Source organism: Pristis pectinata, chromosome 1 (genome assembly GCF_009764475.1).
Source record: "Pristis pectinata isolate sPriPec2 chromosome 1, sPriPec2.1.pri, whole genome shotgun sequence".
NCBI classification, from domain to species: Eukaryota; Metazoa; Chordata; class Chondrichthyes; order Rhinopristiformes; family Pristidae; genus Pristis; species Pristis pectinata.
Genome location: NC_067405.1, coordinates 68,230,603 through 68,253,616, shown reverse-complemented (window position 1 = coordinate 68,253,616; position 23,014 = coordinate 68,230,603). Strand labels below are relative to the sequence as shown.

The 23,014-nt window shown below is 42.3% G+C and overlaps 1 protein-coding gene and 1 long non-coding RNA gene across 2 annotated transcripts; both read left to right on the top strand.

Annotated features, from left to right (window-relative positions):
- Positions 1-3,283: 3,283 nt before the first annotated feature.
- Positions 3,284-9,383, top strand: LOC127585029 (uncharacterized). The gene is made up of 3 exons (XR_007958458.1): positions 3,284-3,295; positions 5,613-5,733; positions 9,367-9,383. It is a non-coding gene; the product is annotated as an uncharacterized LOC127585029 (long non-coding RNA).
- A 10,561-nt stretch (positions 9,384-19,944) lies between these two features.
- Positions 19,945-22,526, top strand: ndufb3 (NADH:ubiquinone oxidoreductase subunit B3). The gene is made up of 2 exons (XM_052016818.1): positions 19,945-20,101; positions 22,234-22,526. The coding sequence occupies exons 1-2, from the start codon at positions 19,989-19,991 to the stop codon at positions 22,388-22,390; spliced, it is 270 nt and encodes an 89-aa protein (XP_051872778.1). The 5' UTR covers positions 19,945-19,988; the 3' UTR covers positions 22,391-22,526.
- The last annotated feature ends 488 nt before the right edge of the window (positions 22,527-23,014 follow it).

Genomic DNA, 23,014 nt, shown 5'->3' with positions numbered 1-23,014 from the left:
AGTTCTCAGAACATGAAACAGATTATGCCTACATGTCGCAAGATGGGACAATGTTTAAGCACGAGCAGATAAGTGGTAAGTCACATATGCACCACAGAAGTGCCAGCCAATCAACATCTCCAAGAGAGACTCTAACCCACTACCTTCGACTTTCAATGGCATTACCATTGCTGAATGTTCCATTATCAACATCCTGGGGGATCACCATTGACCAGAAACTCATCTGGTCCAGCTACATAAGGTAGGGTGTCCTGTGATAAGTGAATCTCCTCCTGACATCCCAAAACCTCTAGTCAGGAGCATGTCTAGAGGAGTGCAGTTTCAACAATAATCAAGATGCTCCACCAGAACAAGGCTGCTCACTTGATTGGCACTCTATCCATCCACTACTTGTAAATATTCATTAATTCCACCAGCTACCATGGTTGCAGAGTGTAGTATCTGTAGAATGCACTGCAGTTACTCACCTAGGCTACAATGACTGCACCTCCCACATCAGCAAGCTGTATCACCAAGAAGGACAAGGAACATGGGAATACCATCATCTGCAAGTCCCCTTTGGAGAGCCTTCATTATCCCGAAGCACTCCACTGAATAACACTGTCTTAGTACCTTCATCAGAAGTTCAAGAAAGGCACCTCAGAACATTTAGGGATGAGCAATAAATGCTGGTCATGCCAACATTGCCCACATCCTGAAAGATGAATTTTAAAAAACATATTTGTGTGTCTTGAGTAATGCTCTCACCTGCAGTGATACTCCCATCTTTGAGTCATTCTTCCATCCCCTGTGTAATCCTGTGAATTCCCACTCACCTCTGCGTAGTGCTCTCAATTCTGGTTATTATTTTTGTGCATTACTTCTGGGTAAGTTTCAAATTACTGGATGATAATTAAACTTCTAGCAGGTAATGCAATAAGGGATTGATAAGAGATGGTCAGAGTGTCAGCTTGTTAGGACAACTTTAATTGTGCAAATCTTATTCCTGTGATGTAGTTAGGGCCACATTTAGAATCTGAAACAGCTGCTTTCAAAGGGATTGTCACTCCCCAAACCTAGAAACTGGTCCAAAAATCTCCAGAAGGAGCAAGAATGCCCCTCGTTAAAATACAACAAGATAACTTGGATCCCAGAGCATATTCTTATCCTTGTTCCCACTTAAGGGTCTAAATGCAGGCCTACTGAATATAAGAACCACTGTTACCAAATTTGCTTGGACCTATTTTTTCATGTGACTTCTCTCCTCCAATTCCCCCAGACAGACATCATAACCTTTCTCCCCATCTCCAACAAACAAACGAGAATAAAAGATAACACATTTTGCTTAATGTTCAACAATATTTCTCCTAGGTTGCTTGCAGAACTGTCTATGAGACCTATTACTCCTGGTAAGAATATGACATAACTCCTCAGGCACCAAACTGGTGAGGGACATTCAGAGTATGAAGCCCAGGTCCTTGTGATAGCTGCAGACATATCACTTCCGAAGCAAGAAAACAATCAGTTCTCAATTTAAAAATGTCTACTAAGCTAAATCTCTTTAATAGGTCCTTTTGTTGTAAAACTATAATGTAGTAAAGATGTGTGTTAATTTTGCTTATCACAGAGACTGCAGTGCATAACCATATTAATTAGGCCGTGGGTTCTTGACCTTGTTGTGGCTCCAGTTAAGGACTCTGGTTTCTATCATCTCCAGAAATTTGATCTCAACTAAAGCTGTCAGGCATAGGATTAGTGACCACGTTTTGCTGTGGGAGTTAGGGGTGGGGGTGGGGGTGGGGTTGAGGTTTGTGGTGAAGAAATGAATGTACCAGAGACATAACCTGCCCTGTGGACAACACTCAACAGGTCGGACAAGTGCTAACTAGAGTTATTAATCCTCTAGGATAACCCGAGTGTCTCCAGATGTCTAATTCCAGGACATGCCTGTGAGTTAACCCAGGAGAAAAATCAGAGGCCATTAAGAAAATAGCATTTCTATTTTTCAAACAAAATATCTTCAAACATTTTGGTTTACTAGTTTTAAAAACATCAGAGATGGAGAAAACAAGCTGATTAATCAACTGTCAAGAACCATCCAATTGGGTACTGAAGACTCTGCTTTCCATTTGGGCACAGGAAGGAGCACTGCAAGGGTGTCCATGGTGGGTGGTCAATGATTGGATCGTGGGACCATTGTGGTTGGTGTTAGGGGGTCGTGTGCTGTCACCTCCAGCAATATGTCCTGTCACCATTAACATAAGGCCCAGATCCATGTTTCAAGCAGGGAATCATTTTAAATCTGTAGTTGTACATACACTGATAGAGTTATACAGCACGGAAAGAGGCCCTTTGGCCCAGCTAGTCTCTGCCGACAATGTTGCCCACCAGAGCTAGTCCCATTTGCTTGTGTTTGGCCCATATCCCTCCAAATCATTCCTATCCATGTACCTGTCTAAATGCCTTTTTAATGTTATAATTGTACCTGCCTCTACCACTTCCTCTGGCAGCTCATTCCACATATCCACCACCCTCTGTGTAAAAAAGTTGTCCCCCAGGTCCCCTTTAAATTTTTCCCCTTTCACCTTAAACCTATGCCCTCTAGTTTTAGACTCCCTTACCCTGGGAAAAAGACTGCAACCATCCACCTTATCTATGTCCCTAATGATTTTATAAACCTCTATAAAATCACCCCTCAGCCTCTAGGTATAAAAAAGCCTCAGCCTATCCAGTCTCTCCTTATAACTCAAGCCCTCCTGTCCTGTAAATGTGCCGTGGAACGTGGAACTACTGACACAGACACTGCTGGGGAGAAGGGGATAAGAGCTTTATCTTTGACTGAAATGTGTTTCCCTTTACAGAAGGGGAAGCCATTCAGCCTTCAGTGGATGTGGGTTGTGGCTCAGGCCAGAGTTCCAGGAGACTGGCTCCTTTCTTTGATGAAATGGTTGGAATTGATGTGAGTGAAGCTCAGATTGAAGAGGCCAAGAAGATGTGTACAGTTGATAACGACTTACAGGTAACTGTACTAATCTTGGGATTTTGCAGAGTATAGAAGTTGAAGTGCCTTGAAACCTTGTTGAGTGAAAACAATTTGAGTTCTCGGAATTACTTAAGAGATTTTATATTTATAGAGATCTAGTGCAATAAAGCTGACAACCATGATAGATTTTAATATTGCTAAATCTGTGATAACAGGTATGTTGAATCTTGAATGGACAGTCAATGAATTTTCATCAGCAAAGTTGAACAAGGATATGAATGATTCAAGCATCCAGTCAAACTGTCACCATTAACAGTAATCAAATAATGTCAGGTAAGTTATGGTGATTTGATTACAATTTAAGATAGTTATTTTAATCCTCTATAATTCATTATCATTAAACATGATGGACCAGAAAAGCTTATTGGTCCGTCCCATGCACTAATGTGTGGTGTGTTATTATGTGGACTACCCACCTCACCTGAAACCAAGCAGTCAAACCAAAACAGATATGGATATTCCTCTTTGAATTCCCTCTATCATAAATTTTTCCTCGTTAGATTGGGAAACCAGACAATATTCCAGGTGTGGTCTCTCATCAGTACCACGTATGATTTCAGTAAGATGTCTTTATTCTTCTGATCAAATCCTCTCTCAACAAAGGCACAATATATTGCTTGCCTTCCCGATTGGTTGTTTCACCTGCAAATTAACACAGTAAATTGTATACAAGGATACTTAAATCCCTTAGAACATCAACATCATTCAATCTTTCACCATTGAAAAAATACCCCACTTTTCTATTTTTATCTATAAAAGTTTCATTTGCCTTGTCCTTGTGCATTCCATTTAACCCAACTATATCCTCTGCATCCTCCTCACAACTCCCACTACTGCCCAGCTGGTATCACATCAAATGTGGATGTATTACAATTGATGCCCTCATCCAAACCATTGATGTAGATTGCAAACAGCATCAATCCCTATGGCACCCCACTTGTCGTAGCTCCCCGACTAAGAAATGACCCATTAATTCCTACTCTATTCTCTATGTGTTCATCAATTCTCAGTCCACACCACTGTGCTCTCATTTTGTTTAATATCCACTTGACTGGTACCATACCAAAGACCTGAAAGTCCAAATACACCACACCCACTACTTTCCCATTATCTATTCAGATAGTTACAGCTCAAAAAACTCTAATTTCAGATTTGTCAAGCATGATTTCCTTTAATAAAGCCAGGTTGGCTCTGTCTAGTCCCATTGTTTTAGGTCCCTGCTTACCATGTCCTTAAATTAGATTCTCACATTTTTGCAACAACAATATCAGGTTAAGTGGTCTGTAGTTCCTTATTTTCTCTGTTCCTCCTTTCATAAACATTGACTTACATTTTCTAACTTCCAGTCTATGGGAAAGATTTTAGACTCTGTAGAATTTTGGAAGATGACAACCAGTGCATCGATTTCTAGTGCCACGACCTCTTTCAAAACCTTGCGATGCAGATCACTGCGTCCTGGGAACTTATTGCTTTTTGATCCCATTAATTTCACCAATTTTTCAATCAATACTAATTTCTTTCAGTACCACAGACTCCCAAGATCCTTTATTCTCCACTGTTTCTTGGAGGGTTTCTGTATCTTCTTCCATGCAGACATGTTTGTTTAATTTCTCTGCCATTTTCTTATTTCCTCACTTAATTTCTCTTGTCTGAGTCTACCAGGGACCCATATTAACCTTTGCTAACTAATTTTCTTTCTTAGACATCTGTAAAAGCTTTTACAGTTTGTTTGTTATGTTTCTCTAAACTCATATTCTGCTTCCTCATTAATGTCTTGGTCCTGCTTTGCTGAATTCTGGAATTTCCCTAACCTTCAAGTTTATTGCTCTTTTGGGCTACATTTCAAGCCGTTTGCTTTGATCTAATACAATCTGTGGTTGGACTATTTTTCCTATTAGCTTTTATGTCTTATAGGTCTTATGTAAATTATGTATTGATTCTTTAAGTGACAGCCATTGCTTGTCCACTGTTATACCTTTTAATGTAAGTTCTCAATCCACCACAGAAACTCACTTCTCATACTTTCTGTTTTGCTTGGCTATAAGACCGTGGTTTTGGATTGAACTAAATCACTTTCAATCATATTATGATCACTCTCCCATTAAGGCCCTTAACTACATAGTTATTAATTTACCCTTTCTCACTGAACAACATTGCAGCATTTCCTATTTACTGCATTTGAGACTCAGCTTATTCTCAGACTTTTGATAGGAATTTAAACTCACAATCCCCTAGCAAGTGTGCTATCAATGATTATAACTGGAGGCTTATTAGGCTCATTAATTTCTCCTCAAACAGTAAATTGTTATCAGCGTTGCAGAGATATAAATATGTAAGAACATTTTCTTCTATGTTCATTTATTACAGTTATTAATTAATTGGTTTCTTTGGATCTAATCCATCTGGGATTTTTTGAAATGTATTGAACAATTCATTCTAGACTGCTGGATCATTAATTGATTCAAACACAGGAGAATATCCACCCACATAATAATTTTAGTAATTCCCCAATCATACTAACTGCCCAATAGGCCACTTTCACTCTTCAGGGTGGTTGTTTGTTTAAAAGACTTTTGCAATTTCATTACAGGTAATAGAGGACAACTGTGCAGAACTCTGCTGATGGTCTGAGGCCCAATATAGCTGAAACTAGATATACGGCTACTCTTGATTCAGAAAGATATTTCACGGTGAAGGATAATTAAGACCAAGTACGTTTATGGTCAGTATCAGTCCCATTATAAGTTCAACCACCAGTTGCAGTAACAGATTCCAGATTTATCAAATGATGTGTCCTTTTTTCTGTCTGTAATTTGTGTTAAAATTCCTCCATTACCTCCTTGTATCCAACTTTGTAATCTATATCATGTCTATGTTCATCCAAGATCTCTGTGCTCCTTTAATTCTGGCAGCATCATCACCCCTAAATTTAATTTCTCTATCATTGGCTTAATGCTAAATGCTAAAGCTCTGGAAATCTCTCCCTAGCTATCTTTATCTTTCCTTCCTTGTTTAGAATGCTCCTAAAGATTACCTCTTTGACCAAACTGTAGGCTATTTATCCAAACATTTTCTCATGTGGCTTGATGCCAAATTTTGTTTCCAAATCTCCCTATAAAGAGCCTTGGCAGGTTTTAATATGTTAATGCCTCTATACAGATGCAAGTTGTTGTTATGTAACTGCATTCCACAGCAGCACATGCATCTGATTCGAACCTTCCAATAGAGGCCACAGTGTAAGTGTATGCCAGACAAAATGACACTGCTGCAATAAAGCTGATTCCAAAGAGATAAAAGAAAAATGATCTTTTTTGCTACTTCCCTTCGTTACCACAGCTTACATGTTGATTTGCTTAATCAAGCTACACGTTGGCAGTGATAAAGCATATTTAAAGTTGAGTCAACACGGGAGATTGCATTCACTCCCCTGTAACCTACAACTTGGAACCTTAAACTATTTTTTAATAAGAAGGTGATTTCTCTTTGTGAGCAGTATATATTTCTATTTCTATATCCCTTGTACAACAGGTTCCAAAGACAGAGATTTCCCCAGAATACTTCATTACTTTTATCACAAAAGTGCCTGCCCAGGCAATGGAAGAAAGAGCAGGTGTTTGTTAATAAGCAGGATTTCTTTAAAAACCTCTGCCCATTGGATTTTCTGATTGTTGACGTTGGGAGGAAAGGCAAAACTCCCAAGTCCAACAAAGCCAATTCCTTAGGGAGTACCACAAAGCTGTGCAGCCCAGGGACCTGACTGTGCAATACCAGCTGTGCAGTGTCGCAGTGGAAGCTATTTGTGAAGTGGTTATATCTGAGCTTTCTGAAGCTTAGAAATTTCTTTGCTACATTTTGTTGGTGTTAAAATATTCTCGTGTGTCACTCACTCAAACGTTATTTTTAAAAGTCCACAAATAGCACAATATTCAATTGTGAGATTCTCAGAACAGCATTGTCAATTTTCCCCGTGTGAAGCCTCTGCTGTGTCAGTTTCAGCAGGTGCTATTGTTTTGATCTGTCACAAGTCTGTGCAGCTGCCAGCATTTAGTATAACAACTACAACCTCATCAGCCAGCCCTTCAAGATACACGTCACAGTATAAGCACTGGGGAGTGTTACTGCTTAATGAATGAATGCTGCGGTGATGAAAGGTGAATGGGAGAGTGGTATGAGGGGGTTGGAGAGACCAGGTGAACTGCAAAATAACAGCATGTTCTTTGTACAAGGGGGCCACAGACGCCCTCCAAAGATACTGCAGGGTGGTCTCTGTAAAGAGAATACCATATATGTCCTTATGACTGTCCTTACCCCCTCTGCCTGCTCCCATGGGTTCCAAGAAAAGTAGAATGAAGTCTTCTCTTCTTTTGGAGTTTAACTAACTCCCCAATGCAGCAATGAGCAGCTGACTATGAGATGTGTAGTCTGTGTGCAGTTTTGGGCCCCTTATCTTAGGAAGGATGTACTGATGTAGAAGAGGGTTCAGAGAAGATTCACGAGGATGATTCCCAGAATGAAAGGGCTTACATACGATGAGCGTTTGTCGGCTCTTGGACTGTACTCACTGGAGTTCAGAAGAATGAGAGGGGACCTCATAGAAACATTTCGATTGTTGAAAGGACTGGACAGAGTAGATGTGGTTAAGCTGTTTCCTTTGGTGGGTGAGTCCAGGACTAGAGGGCACTGTCTTAGAATTAGAGGGTACCCGTTTAGAACAGAAATGAGGAGAAATTTCTTTAGCCAGAGGGTCGTGGATTTATGGAATTCTTTGCCACATACAACTGTGGAGGCCTGATCATTGCGGGCATTTAAGGAGGAGATTGATAGGTATCTAATTAGTCAAGGTGTCAAGGGATATGGGGATAAGGCCGGAAATTGGGGCTAGATAGGAATAGTTTAGTTTAGCTCATGGAGCAGACTCGATGGGCCGAATGGCCTACTTCTGCTCCTTTCTCTTGTGATCTTGTGAGATCAGCACCATGAGGGTCGTTGAAAATAACTGTAATTGGGACATCTGTGGGCAGAGCCGACCAGGCACCTGTGTAAAACTGTATTTGAGCTTAAAGGAGGCCACAGGAAGACAAAATATATAGTTGTATGTTGGTACATTAAACAGCTTCTTCAGCAGTCTCACAGGATTGAGGATGTCTTCCTTCCACTCTGGTTCTGAATTAATGGATGAGGCCAGTCTTGAACTCTCCACACAGATGGAGGGGCCTGACATGACAAGGGGTGGGGGGAGGGGATGGGTGTCAGCTGAGGCAATGTACTCCATCTCTTTCCTCCATTTACACTGGGCTTCTGCATGTTCCCAACACATGGACTTGAAGTGCCCTCTCTCCACTTTGAGGAGTCATGCCAGGAACTCCCAAGAGTCTATGGGAATGTTGTATGTTTTCATATAGGTTTTGAGAACATCCTTGAATCTTTTCCTCTGTCCTCCTGGTAATCTCTGCCCATCTCAGAGCATGGATTTGCATGTCTGCTCTGTGAATTTGGTGTTGGTCACACGAATGGCTAGGAAATCCAGCAGCTACTTAGAGCAAATATAGCGTGTTCCTTGATTGGAAGCTCTATCGTGCCTCAAGGGAAAAGACGCTGAGGTTTAGTGGAAATCCCATGACCTAATGAAGAAATGGTGGGTGGAAAGAGCACTTCAACTCACTGACAGCCATACCATGTGTAGGGTCTTCAGTGCTGTCAGGGCCATCTATGGCCCAAACACCCAAAGACCAACCCCACTGACAGTCAAGAATGGAGGTGAACTTGTAAAGCTCAAAGAGGCAGGTCAGCACCCACTAAAAGGAGTACTTGTTACCACTCTTGACCAACAAGAAGTCAAAAAAGCAAAATAGCTACTCAATAAATAGGCCTTGGGAGCAGACATTATACTTGCTTAAGTTCTAAGTCTTGCCAGTGAGGAACTTAAGTCATAAATCCACAACCTTAACATCTGCATCTTTTAAGATGGCTCAAGCATTGGTTGTTTTTGTGAGTAAATAAATTGCTTGTCTTTTTTTCAGACCACTGAGATTGAAAATCATGCCAGAGAAAAATTTTGGGCATTGCACCTTTTTTGCTGTTATTAGGTTAGTTTTATATCAAAAAACTGCTGACGCAATCGAAACTCATGCTAAAAAATTTCCAGACAATGCTTAGACTCCCAGTAATGTGTGCAGTATTTGCTCTACTCTGAGTTTAGCTGACTTTCATATGCACAATTGTGCAAAGAAATTTCTAGGCCATTTCTTTCACGATAAGGATTAATTGTCATCATGTTTGAACATACTAGAAGTTAGATGTATGTGCAGTTTTTCAATTCTTTCAGTTGTACATTCTGTTTTTAGATGCTGATGTTGCTCGGGTTACATGAGAACAAAAGAGCAAAACTGGTACTGAATGGACACCGGGAGATACTTGATGCCATCACTTTCTCTGACAAGGAGAGGTAAATGTGTAATGCATGCAACAATTTTAATGCCAACTTCCAGAAAAGATTAATATGAAATTACATGGTTCCTCAGTCTTGCACCTTGGTCCCAGGCGAATGGGAAGGTGAAGGATTACTGACGCATTTAGCATTAGCAATGTTGTGTTACCTCAAATAGTAATTGGATATTCCTGCCCTTTAATCTCAGTTATTACAACACAGAAGGAGACATTCAGCCCCTTGGGTCTATGCCAGCTCCCAACAAAACAATCCCATTAATCTTGTTCTCTCTGCTTATTTCCCTGCAGCCCTGCAGCTTATTCTCCCTCACATGCCCCAAAACTATTTTTCAATCCCTTTGCCATTTACCAACACCAAGGAGAAATTTACAGTAGTCTATTAACACGCTGTTAGGGATGTGGGAGAAAACCAGAGTACCCAGTAGAAGCCCACACAAGCACAGGGAGAATGTGCAAACTCCACACAGTCAACAACCAGGTCAGAATCGAGCTTCAGTCCCTGGACCCTGTGAGGCAGCCGCGGTAACCACTGCACCTCTGTGCTACCATTGTGAGGCCTACCGCCATCTTCCACCAGCTGATTCCTGGGAATGGCAATAAAAGGGGACGTGAGAGAGAATGAGGGTGAACTTGAGTACGCACGAGATGGATGACCAGTCCACTGGCAATAAACAGTTTTCCACAAAACATTCCTACCATTTTTCCAAGGTACAGATTACGAGGGAAGAAAGTTTAAGGTCCTTTGATGAGTAACCATGTCAATCATTTAAGATTGCGGGGAATCAGAGTTTGGGTGTGCATGCATAAACCTTACTCTGGGTGAATACACATTGGCCTGAGTTTGGGACCTGGGTACTTGTGTAGGCATGTGTTCCAGTTTACATACAGAAGCTTGAATTTGGGTAAGCACCAGCAATGTGAGGACTGTGTGTGTGCACCCAAATTAGGCTCAAGTGATTCAGAGTTTTCTCCAAAGTCAGTGGAGACTCAGTAACTCCAAGCCAGACTCAGGTACACCAATAAGAGAGGAGGATGAGCAGGCAGGTACCAACTGTCCTCCCTGAATTACAATTGGGCAAATATCAGTTTCCCAACAGCTGTAATGGTAAGTAAACTGTTAACTTCAATGCAGAACTTAGATTCACTGTAGGACTGAAAAGAAAAAAACAGGGAAATGATTAACTCAACTCTTGAGATCATGTGATGGCATTACATAGTGTTTGGTTATGTGACATCTTATCATTAATGTTAGGGATAGTTTGGGTGGGGGCTATGTCTTTTGTGCTGGGTTGGTATCTCTGTGTGCTGAAGTTAGTTTGTATGCTTGTTTTAGTTGGGCTGTGGTCTTTATTTTGCTTCTGCACTCGGGTTCTTTTGCTTAAAATGAGATTGCTGCGCTTTGATCTGGAATCATGTGCTGGGACAGTGATTTGTTCCTGAGATTGCCTTGGGCCTGTTTTGCCCTTCCTTGAAGAATTCCATTGTTCCCAGAAATACCCACTATGTCGCTCCAAGGTTAAGTTTCAATTAATTCATAGTTTAGCTGGGAGCTAGCAGTACTGAACTGCAAAATCCTGTGCCATTGTGTCTTTTGGGTATCGCAACTCAATATTGGTCTAGGATTTGGTCCTTGTAGATCATTTACCTGGGTCAGAAAAATATGAGACAAAGTCCTTTTTGTGTTATATTCTATGGAGCAACTGATGTCCCATTTAAATACAGAACGTCCTGCCAAATATAGCACTGCTAGTAAGCCTACTTCTTTCTTCAGACCCTGCTCCCCGCCTCCACGAAACCCACCCCTTCAGAAATAGCTAAGCACCACTGGAAACAGAAAAGGATATGGAGCCACTCAACATCCTGACTATAATTACGAAGTCTTCAGCTCCAGAACAAGTCCTATGTCAGGGCAAGCTGTCCAATGCAGCTACAACACCTAGATAGGGATAATTTTAGGTTAGCTCATGGAGCAGACTTGAAGGGCCGAATGGCCTACTTCTGCTCCTTTGTCTTGTGATCTTGTGATCACAACCAGTCAAAAGGAATACGGCTATGATTGTTGAAGGCAAGGACCACCACAGGAGTTCCTCAGGGCCTTGTCCTTGGCCCAGCCATATTCAGTTGCTTTCTCCCATCCTATCAGAGGAGGAGCTGTTTGCTGGTCATTGCAGGTGTTTAATTTCATTCCTAACTCCAGAAGATGAAGCTGCTCACACCTGCAGGTAACAAGATATCGGCAGTGTTCAGGCATGGACTGAAATGGCCAATATGAAAATTTGTGTAAGTATGCAATTCTCTCTCTCTTGAGTAACAGTGTTCAGAAGAGTTTCCAACACATTGTGTCATAGATCAAAAGAGATTTTTAAGAGGTACTTAAGATTTTTGATAACTAAATTTAACTGATTTTGCTGAACATTAATAAAAAGGAGAAAAAAAGTGACAAACAACAATTGCCAAAAAATTAATCCTTATATATTCAACTCACAAAACCCTTCCTTTCAGACATTACCATGGACACCTCCATTGGACTCCTGGGTATGGCATATTCCCTTGGTAAGACCAGAGATGGCAGGACAGTGCTATCATTCTTGGGTGTTCTCAATGTTGATTCTGGGCCCTATGAAGTCCAATGGAACGTCAACCATAGGCAAGCAAACATCCCACTGACTACCTCTTAGCTTATGAATAAAGCATTGAATACCACTTAAAGGAAGCATTGATAATTATAAAACAACTGAATCTGCAAGTCCTAAGAGAAGTATGTCAAACAATCCCTAAGCTTGCTCCCCCATGTGAAATGATGAAGGCTAATCTTCTATATCAACTCATTTCCCACTTAATCTCCATATTCCAGGATTCCAAACTTCTATCAATCTCAGCCTCGAACCTGATCAAAAGCTGAGCACTCACAACCCTCTGAGGTGGTGAATTCCAAAGGTTCACAACCCTGAGTGAAGAAATTCCTCTTGATCTCAGTCCTAAATTTCCATCCCCCTATCCTGAACCTATCCCACTAGTTTTAGACTCTCCAGTCAAGGGAAACAATTTCTCAATATCTATCAAAAAGCCCCTTCATTTTTTGTTATATTCCAATCAATTTACCTGCCATTCTTCTAAATTTTGGAGAACACAAGTTAGTGTGGCAAAACTGTTTTATGATGAAGATGTGATTAAAAATTTTAATTACCCTGAGGATCAAGCCCAAACATTCGGAAAGGTCCTTAATGCTATCGTGACTGCACACCAGTGAGTCTCTCATAAAGCCCAGTAGCAGACTACCATCTTTTCATTTCCCAGGAATTACTTTGAGAAGTCTACCCACTGAATCTTTGATTAGACCTGGTACAGGTTCAATGACTCCATTCAACGGTGAGGTACTCTGGGAGATAGAGTGTGGATTCAGGTAATTTACTTATTTCTGAATTAATTTAATTATAATTATTAGCTTAGCTGTATTTAATTATTGTTTTGCTTTAATTTTAAATTTTTGAAATGTTTATTTTTTAAATAATATAATTCAAAAGGGTAATTATGACTAAAAAAGTAAAATTAAGTTTCATTTATTTTCTAACATTGTAAATGACAGACATTCACATTCAAGTTCTACTGATAACTTTGACAGTTGATAAATCTAGGGCATACTTAGCTGAATGTCAAAGCATTTCTGAGGCAGAGAAGGTCATTTACAAGGAAGACTTTGTACTTTGCAGAGCTTCACCAATCAGGAGCTGGCTTTTGGATCACGTTCCAGGTAAGCAAGATTAGGGGAGTGGTGAGCACAAGCAGCTTGCAGCTCACTCTGGTGGACTGAATGGAAACATTCTGAGAGCTGGATATGCTGTATTATTAATTGTGTTACAATTAATATAGGTGTATTTGACTGGATATCCTTTTCATCTCAGGCATCAATCTAGAGAACCTTTGTTGCTTGCAAGCCAGGTATATCTCTCACATGGTAAGGAGAGCAAAAGTGTACTCCAGGTGTGGTTTTAGCAAAGCCCTGTGTAACTGTCCTTTATCTGTACTCCAAGCCCCCTTACAATCAAGCCAATGTGCCATTTATCTTTCTCATTGCTAGCTGCCCTGCACACTAACTTTCTGTGATTCACATACAAGGACACAGAAACTTCTCTGATCAATATTTAGTAATTGTTCTGTCTCTGAAAAATATTCCACTTTTCTGTTTTCACATTTACTCACAGTAATCCCTATTTGCCACTTTCTTGGCCACATAGTTAACCTCTCCACATCTCTGTGCATTCTCTTTGTGTTCACCTCCCAACCTTTGCACCTGGCTTTGCATCATCAGCAAAATTGGAATCATTACAAGTGGCCCCTTCATTTATGCCAATAATGTAGGTAGCTGAGACCTAAGAATTGCTTTTTTTCCCTCTGTTTTCTATCTGTTAATCAATCCTAAGATGTTAGCTCGGATGTTAGCCATATTCCTCCAAGTCCTTATCTGGTGTGACAAGATGCCTTCAATGTTCTAAGCAAGAGTGGCTCAGTAACTCCAACTTTATCATGTTAAAACATAGACTGGGTTTTTAGTAGGTGGTGAGAGAAATAGAATGAGGAGAAACCTACTTGTCCTCAACAATTTACCTGTCCCAGAATTTTTTTTAGTTTATACATATCTTGGGATTTGGGCAGCTTTGGCAAGGCTGGCAATTATTGCTCATCCCAGTTTCCCTTGAGAAAGTGGTAGGGAGCGGGCAGCGGAGTGAGAGGGAGCAGAGTGATTGGGCTTTGGCTCAATAGGCTTAGGCCGTAAAGGGGCGAGGTGAGGTAGGTGATTTGAGGAAAGGAAGTAGAATGAATGCGGTTTTCTGTGCTCGGTGTCAGATGTGGGAGGTCCTGGAGTCTCCCAGCCTCCAGGAAGACCACATCTACACCTGGTGTGTCAAGCTGCAGCTCCTGAGGGACCGTGTTAGGGAACTGGAGATGCAGCTCAATGACCTTCGTATGGTCAGAGAGAATGAGGAGATGATAGAAAGGAGTTATAGGTAGGTGGTCACACCGGGGCCATGGGAGTCAGGCAAGTGGGTCACAGTCAGGAGGGGGAAGGGGAAGAGTCAGGTACTAGAGAGTACCCCTGTGGCTGTACCTCTTGACAATAAGTACTCCTGCTTGAGTACTGTTGGGGGAGATAGCCTACCTGGGGGAAGCGACAGTGGCAGTGCCTCTGGCGCAGAGTCCGGCCCTGTGGCTCAGAAGGGTAGGGAAGGAGAGAGGAGGGCAGTAGTGATAGGGGACTCTATAGTTAGGGGGTCAGACAGGCAATTCTGTGGACGCAGGAAGGAAACTCGGATGGTAGTTTGCCTCCCAGGTGCCAGGGTTCGGGATGTTTCCGATCGCGTCCAAGATATCCTGCAGAGGGAGGGAGAACAGCCAGAGGTCGTGGTACATATTGGTACCAACGACATGGGTAGGAAAAGGGATGAGGGCCTGAAAAAAGACTATAGGGAGTTAGGAAGGAAGTTGAGAAGCAGGACCGCAAAGGTAGCAATTTCAGGATTACTGCCTGTGCCACGTGACAGTAAGTATAGGAATAGAATGAGGAGGAGGTTAAATGCGTGGCTGAGGGATTGGAGTGAGGGGCAGGGATTCAGATTTCTAGATCACTGGGGCCTCTTTTGGGGCAGGTATGACCTGTACAAAAAGGACGGGTTGCACTTGAATCCCAAGGGGACCAATATCCTGGCGGGGAGGTTTGCTAAGGCTCCTGGGGAGAGTTTAAACTAGAATTGTTGGGGGGTGGGATCTGAACTGGAGAGACTGGGGAAGAGGTGTTTGGCTCTCAAATAGAGAAAGCTTGTAGTCGGTACGAGAGGGAGGATAGGCAGGTGATAGAGAAGGGATGTGCTCAGACCAACAGTTTGAGATGCGTCTATTTTAACGCAAGGAGTATTATGAACAAGGCAGATGAGCTTAGAGCTTGGATAAATACTTGGAGCTATGATGTGGTAACCATTACAGAGACTTGGATGGCTCAGGGACAGGAATGGTTACTTCAAGTACCAGGTTTTAAATGTTTGAGAAAGGACAGGGAGGGAGGAAAAAGAGGCGGGGGAGTGGCACTGTTGATCAGAGATAGTGTCGCAGCTGCAGAAAAGGTGGACGTCATGGAGGGACTGTCTACGGAGTCTCTGTGAGTGGAGGTTAGGAACAGGAAAGGGTCAATAACATTACTGGGTGTTTTTTATAGGCTGCCCAATAGTAACAGGGATATCGAGGAGCAGATAGGGAAGCAGATCCTAGAAAGGTGTGATAATAAGAGTTGTTGTGATGGGAGATTTTAATTTCCCAAATATCGATTGGCATCTCCCTACAGTGAGGTGTTTAGATGGGGTGGAGTTTGTTAAGTGTGTTCAGGAAGGATTCTTGACACAAAATGTAGATAAGCCTACAAGAGGAGAGGCTGTGCTTGATTTGGTATTGGGAAATGAACCTGGTCAGGTGTCAGATCTGTCAGTGGGAGAGCATTTTGGAGATAGTGATCATAATTCTATCTCCTTTACGATAGCATTAGAGAGAGATAGGAACAGACAGACTAGAAAGGCGTTTAGTTGGAGTAAAGGAAATTATGAGGCTCTCAGGCAGGAAATTGGAAGCTTAAATTGGGAACAAATGTTCTCAGGAAAAAGTATGGAAGAAATGTGGCAAATATTCAGGGGATATTTGTGTGGAGTTCTGCATGGGCATGTTCCAATGAGACTGAGGGAAGATACGATAGGAATCAGGAACCGTGGTGTACAAAGGCTATAATAAATCTAGTCAAAAGGAAAAGAAAAGCTTACAAAAGGTTCAGAGAGCTAGGTAATGTTAGAGACCTGGAAGAGTATAAGGCTAACAGGAAGGAGCTTAAGAAGGAAATTAGGAGAGCCAGAAGGGGACATGAGAAGGCTTTGGCAGGAAGGATTAAGGAAAACCCCAAGGCATTCTACAAGTATGTGAAGAGCAAGAGGATAAGATGCGAAAGAATAGGGCCTATCAAGTGCAGCAGTGGAAAAGTGTGTATGGATCCGGAAGAAATAGCGGAGGTACTTAATGAATACATTACATCAGTATTCACTACGGAAAAAGATCTGGGTGATTGTAGTGAGGACTTGCAGCAGGCTGAAAAGTTTGAGCATGTAGATATTAAGAAAGAGGAGGTGCTGGAAATTTGGAAAGCATCAAGTTGGATAAGTCGCCGGGTCTGGATGAGATGTACCCCAGGCTGCTGTGGGAGGCGAGGGAGGAGATTGCGGAACCTCTGACGATGATCTTTGTATCAACAATGGAGATGGGAGAGGTTCCAGAGGATTGGAGGGTTGCAGATGTTGTTCCCTTATTCAAGAAAGGGAGTACAGATAGCCCAGGAAATTATAGACCAGTGGGCCTTACTTCAATGGATGGTAAGCTGATGGAGAAGATCCTGAGAGGCAGGATTTATGAACATTTGGAGTGGTATAATATGATTAGGAATAGTCAGCATGGCTTTGTCAAGGGTAGGTCCTGCCTTACGAGCCTGATTGAATTTTTTGAGGATGTGACTAAACACATCGATGAAGGGAGAGCAGTAGATGTGGCGTATATGGATTTCAGCAAGGCGTTTGATAAGGTACCCCATTGCAAGGCTTATTGAGAAAGTAAGGAGGCATGGGATTCAAGGGGACATTGCAATGTGGATCCAGAACTGGCTGGCCCACAGAAGGCGAGGAGTGGTTGTTGGAAGGGTCATATTCTGCATGGAGGTCGGTGACCAGTGGTTTACCTCAGGGATCTGTTCTGGGACCCTTACTCTGATTTTTATAGACGACCTGGATGAGGAAGTGGAGGGATGGGTTAGTAAGTTTGCGGATGATACAGAGGTTGGGGGTGTTGTGGATAGTATGGAGGGCTGTCAGAGGTTACATCGGGACATAGATGGGATGCAAAGCTGGGCTGAGAAGTGGCAGATGGAGTTCAACCCAGATAAGTGTGAAGTGGTTCATTTTGGTAGATCAAATATGATGGCAGAATATAGTATTAATGGTAAGACCCTTGGCAGTGTGGAGGATCAGAAGGATCTTTGGGTCCAGGTCCATAGGACACTCAAAGCAGCTGCACAGGTTGACTCTGTGGTTAAGAAGGCATATGGAGTATTGTCCTTCATCAAACGTGGAATTGAATTTAGGAGCCGAGAGGTAATGCTGCAGCTAATATAAGACCCTGGTCAGACCCCACTTGGAATACTGTGCTCAGTTCTGGTCACCTCACTACAGGAAGGATGTGGAAGTCATAGAAAGAGTGCAGCGGAGATTTACAAGGATGCTGCCTGGATTACTGAGCATGCCTTACGAAAGCAGGTTGAGGGAACTCGGCCTTTTCTCCTTGGAGCGACGGAGGATGGGGGGGGGGGGGGTTGGGGTCCTGATAGAGGTATATAAGATGATGAGAAGCATTGATCGGGTAGATAATCAGAGGCTTTTTCCCAGGGCTGAAATGGTTGCCACAAGAGGACACAGGTTTAAGGTGCTGGGGAGTAGGTATAGAGGAGATGTCAGGGGTAAGTTTTTTACTCAGAGAGTGGTGAGTGTGTGGAATGGGCTACCGGCAACAGTGGTGGAGGTGGATATGATAGGGTCTTTTAAGAGACTTTTGAATAGGTACATGGAGCTGAGAAAAATAGCTTATCGGTAAGCCTAGTAATGTCTAAGGTTGGGACATGTTCGGCACAGCTTTGTGGGCCGAAGGGCCTGAATTGCGCTGTAGGTTTTCTATGTTTCTATTGAATTGGAGTAGTCCTTCAGAAGCTCCCACAATCCTGTTGAACATCAAGGGTAGGTAGTTAGACTTGGTCATTGCCTTGCACTTTTTTAGTGTAGATATTACTTGTCACTTATGCCAAATGTTATCTCGGTCTTGTTGCATGCATTATTTAATTTGCATTATTGGATTATTTAATGTGTTGAGGAGTTGCAAGTAACATTGAAATATTGTGCATCATCAGCAACCATCCCAGCTTCTGACCTTATAATGGAGCAAAGGTTATTGATAAAACAGTTGAAGATACCTGGTCCTAAGGTACTTCTGCAGTGATGTTCTGGAGCTGGGATAATTGACTTCCAATCACACCCCCATTATGACTCCATCCATTAGAGTATTTTCTCCTGATGTCCATTGACTTCAGTTTTACCAAGGCTCCTTGATACTACTTGGTCAAATATTGCCTTGGTGTCAAGGACAGTCACTCTCACCTCATCTCTGGAATTCAGCTCTTTGGTTCATGTTTGGACCAAGACTGTGATGAGTTCTGAAGCCCAGTGATAGTGGAGAAATCCAAACAGGGCGTCAGTGAGCAGGTTATTGGTAAATACCACTTGATAGCAACATTTAAACATTATCCCTTGACATTCATCTGCCATTGTTGAAAAATACACTATTAATATCCTGCATGTCCCCATTAACCAGAAACATTGCTAATCCAGCCACACAAATCTACATTTACAACAGCAAGTCAGAGGTTGGATATTATGTAGTAAGTGATTTCTCTCCTGATCTCCTAAAGTCTTTCCATGTTTCTATGTATGTGTGATGGAATATTTTGTATTTGGCGAGAAAAATGAAAATCCAAAAACAGTTCAAAAATCCTCAACAAAGCAGGCCACTTGATTAGTATCCTTTCTATAAACCTCCATCATTGGATGAAGTGTCAACCATCGACAAAGCTGCTCTGTGCTAACTTGCCAAGGCTTCTTCGACAGCACCTCACAAACACTACTTCCTGGAAGGTCAAGAGCAGTAGACATACAGAAATACGACCAACCCTCTTATTTGGAAATACGTCATCATTCCTTCATTGCTGCTTCACTAAAATCCTGGAATGTTCCATCTAATTGCAAACTGGAAGTACCTTCGACATTCAGAATGCAGTTCTTTATCGGCACTTCTCAAAGATAATTAAGAATATGCTATAAAGGCTAAAGTGTGTAAGAATCACTTTTGGTATTTACAATAATAGAGCATATCGTACTAGGGAATGCACAACACTGGACATGACATTTCACCATTCCCTACCCCTATATGCTAAACTGACCCGTTCCCATTTCCTAACCCACATGCATCCCAAAGGCTTTACCTCATGTTAATTCCCTGACAAAATTCCCTCATTTCCATGTCGCATTCCACTCCCTCCCGTTTTCCAAATCCCATTCCTATTTATTGTCCCATCCCATTGATTGTTATTCACTCAATCCCTTTGCAATAATCCAATTCCTGGCAGATGATCCAATAATCCAATTTCTTGCAGAATCCCAGTTCCTTTCACAACTCCACTCCTGCAAGTCAGTCTCAATGTCTGTCTCCTCCCAAAATGGTTCTTCACTCAATCCCAATCCCTCCTATTTCCAACCACTTCTCAACCGCAGGCTCTTCCCATTCCCGCAGCACCACCGCCAAAGCCACTCGGCCACGCACGCGCAGTGAGCGGGGGGGCGGGGACTTCCGCCGCTCTTGTGCGTGGTGCTTCCGGTTCAGTCGGAGGACGCGGAGGATGGGGCGCGGAGCCGAGCTGCCCGACTTCAGGAGTTGGAGCCCGCGGGGCACCCCGCTGGAGGACGTGCAGGAGAGGCTGGCGCGGCGGGGCCTGCGCGACCCCTGGGCCCGGTGAGAGGAGGACGGCGGAGTGGGGGTGGGGAGGATCATCTGCCTATTTCTGACAGTAGTGGAGGGATAACTATAACCCTCCCCCCCCCCACACACACACACTCTTCAGAAACAGCCCATCAGCTTGTTTTGAGAGGGCAGAACAAATGCCATCTGAAACAAGACATTGCCAACCATTCAGTTCGGCAATGATAAATCACCTTAGATTATTCTCGGGTATCAGGACAGTTTAGAGTTTTGTGAGAATACCACAGCAATTGTGTGTTTGTATGTAATCCCAGTAACGATCCCAGCATGTTCCTTTGCTCAGGAACATGGTAGTGTCTGGGTTACTATTTTTCGCTCTCTGCTTCTGATTTATCATTCTTGTGAGCAGGGACCGGTTTATGAGCGTGCGGCTGACCAGCAGCTACATTGTTATCTATGCCCAGATGCCAGAACCAGTGATTGCACTGAGAGAGCCTATCCCAGTGCCCGAACACTTCCTGTCTCCTTCCCTTGGAAGGAAGACCATCTGGGAGGGTCTGGAGCTGGTCTGTGCCTGCATAAATGAGGCATGAGTGGGCAAACAAGGGAATGAAACAAATATTACGCTAGGTCAGATCCTGTCTGGAGCACAGTTGTGGACGTGCTGTGACCATAGAGAGTGTTGAACACACATACAGCAGAATGACACCAGAATTAAAAGGGTGAATTGTTCCATGTTTTGATTCTCCTCCAATTGTGATCAGCCAGTCAGTAGTGACCTCCCAGTAAATCATAATCAGAAAAACTATAGATGTTGGAAGTCTGAAGTAAAAACAGAAAATACTAGAAACTCAACAGCTCTGGCAGTGTCAATGGAAAGGGAAACTGCATTAATGTTTCAGTCAAAGACCCTTTGTCAAAATTGGGGATGAAATAAAATGTTAGTTTTAAACTCCAGTAAAAGCCGGGAGCAGTGGATCAGAAAAAGGAAGGGTTTTTGATAATATGAGGCCAGGGTATTAATAGGCCATCTGATTTTAGGATAGTGAGAGGGAATGTAAACAAAGGTATGTGTGAAAGCTGGGAAATGTAGATCAATTCGGATGGAAACTCCCAGTGGATTAAATAGTGTTAACAAAGAGATACTAACTTGGGCAGTCAGTAGTAATTCCCCAGGTTTTATTTCCACAGATGGATGACCTACATTAGAAATAATCAGTTGTGGTGCAAGCAAAAAATGAATTACCCTAAACTGCTGAATTTGATATCAGATCTGGAAGGCTGCAATATGCAACACTTGTCCTTTTACCTATTCCCTTCATTCTATCCAGGAACCAAACCAGATGAAGCAGTGATTAATTTGCACTTCTTCCACTATATTCAGTGTTCACAGTGGGATCTTCTCGACATTGAAGAAGCCAAATGCAGATGCAGTATCACTTTGTGGAGTGCATTTATTCAGTCTTCTATATGCCTCTCACTTTAATTCTCTGTCCTACTCCCATTCTGACCTATCTGCCTATAGCCTCCTGCACTGTTATAATGAAGCTCTCAACTGTTTCAATATCAAATTCAACATTTTCAGGGAAGAAGTGTTGTGTTTGTATCAGAACTGGCCTGATCTGCTGTTGACTATTCATCTGTAATTTTTGCTCAAATTTTCCCTCTTCCTGACATGGTAGGCATTTCGGGCAGGTCTGATATGGTGTATTCTCTCTCTCACCCTCATTAACCTATCAACTAGGTGGCCTCATCAACAGATTATCCCCACATCAACTCTGACCTCAGCCTGTCAGAGATGTTCTCTTTGTCCCATCCATCCCTCTCCGCAACTTAAAACTAATTTATTTTTTCTTTTTCTTCATAGTTCTGAAACACTAACTCTGATTCTATTTCCACGTTTGCTGTCAGACTTATTGATTGTTTCCAGCATTTTCTGTGCTTTTGTGGTAGTGCTTTATCTCCTGTTGAAGGTGTCAGCTATCTTTTGTCACAAACAGAGCAGTCCCATTGGCAACTTAGTATTGGTAATTAAGTTAATTTAGCATTGGTAATTAAGATTTCAATTGGTATTGGAACCAAGTGATACTTTTCTGGGTATGTGACCATGTGATGGAGCTGTGCCCAGGACTGACTATTTTCTATGTTGCCTTGTATCTTTGCAGCAACGAGGCGTGGCGGTTCAGTGGAGGCTTTGCTAAACCAATCACTTTCAGCAATGTTTTCTTTCGTGGCTTCAAGTGGGGATTTGCAGCATTTGTTGTGGCATTGGGTGTCGAATATGCACTATCAGATCCAAAGAAGAATGGAGGACATCATTAGAAAATGAACTCTTAAAATCAAGGAAGCTTCCTGGAATTTGTGGTATCTCCCCAACTTTCCTCAGTTGGTGGACAGTAACTAGCATTTGAAATGAGAATTAAACTTCCATTTAAAAATAAAACAATCTACCGAGTCACCAACTGTGCTCTTGGATATTTCTCTTCTGCTTTTTATCCATTGATTTTCTGTCATGTTGCGTACCCTCCTGAAGCTGGGGATTGGTTTCACTCTTCAGTACCTGTTCCATGTGGTTATTGTTTAACCTTAGGTAATAGTGGCATTAATTCTAGGCTCCTGCAAGTACCCTATCCTTGGCCCTCTTATTTCGCATCCACATGGTGCCTTGCAGAGATATCATCGGGGAATGTCAGATTCCACAAGTATGCAAAGAGTACCTAGCTCTCATTACCATTTTACTGGCAATACCACACATTTGTCTTAGTCATCCACTGTCCTGTCAAATTGTCAATGTTGTTATTGAACAAGTCATAATTTCCCTTGTGGCAACTGAAATCAATATCTTATATCCTCATGACTTGTTCCATTCCAAGTAAAAGTTAGGGTCAGGCTGTATGGGATTATTTGAAACTAAGGTTCTATTTGACCTTCAACTGAGCTTTTGGC

Bases quoted from the DNA above. Each gene is read 5' to 3' on its own strand.
- ndufb3 (XM_052016818.1), top strand. From the start codon at position 19,989: ATGGGGCGCGGAGCCGAGCTGCCCGACTTCAGGAGTTGGAGCCCGCGG. The intron at 20,102-22,233 runs GTGAGAGGAGGA...GTATCTTTGCAG, and splicing joins CTGCGCGACCCCTGGGCCCG to CAACGAGGCGTGGCGGTTCA.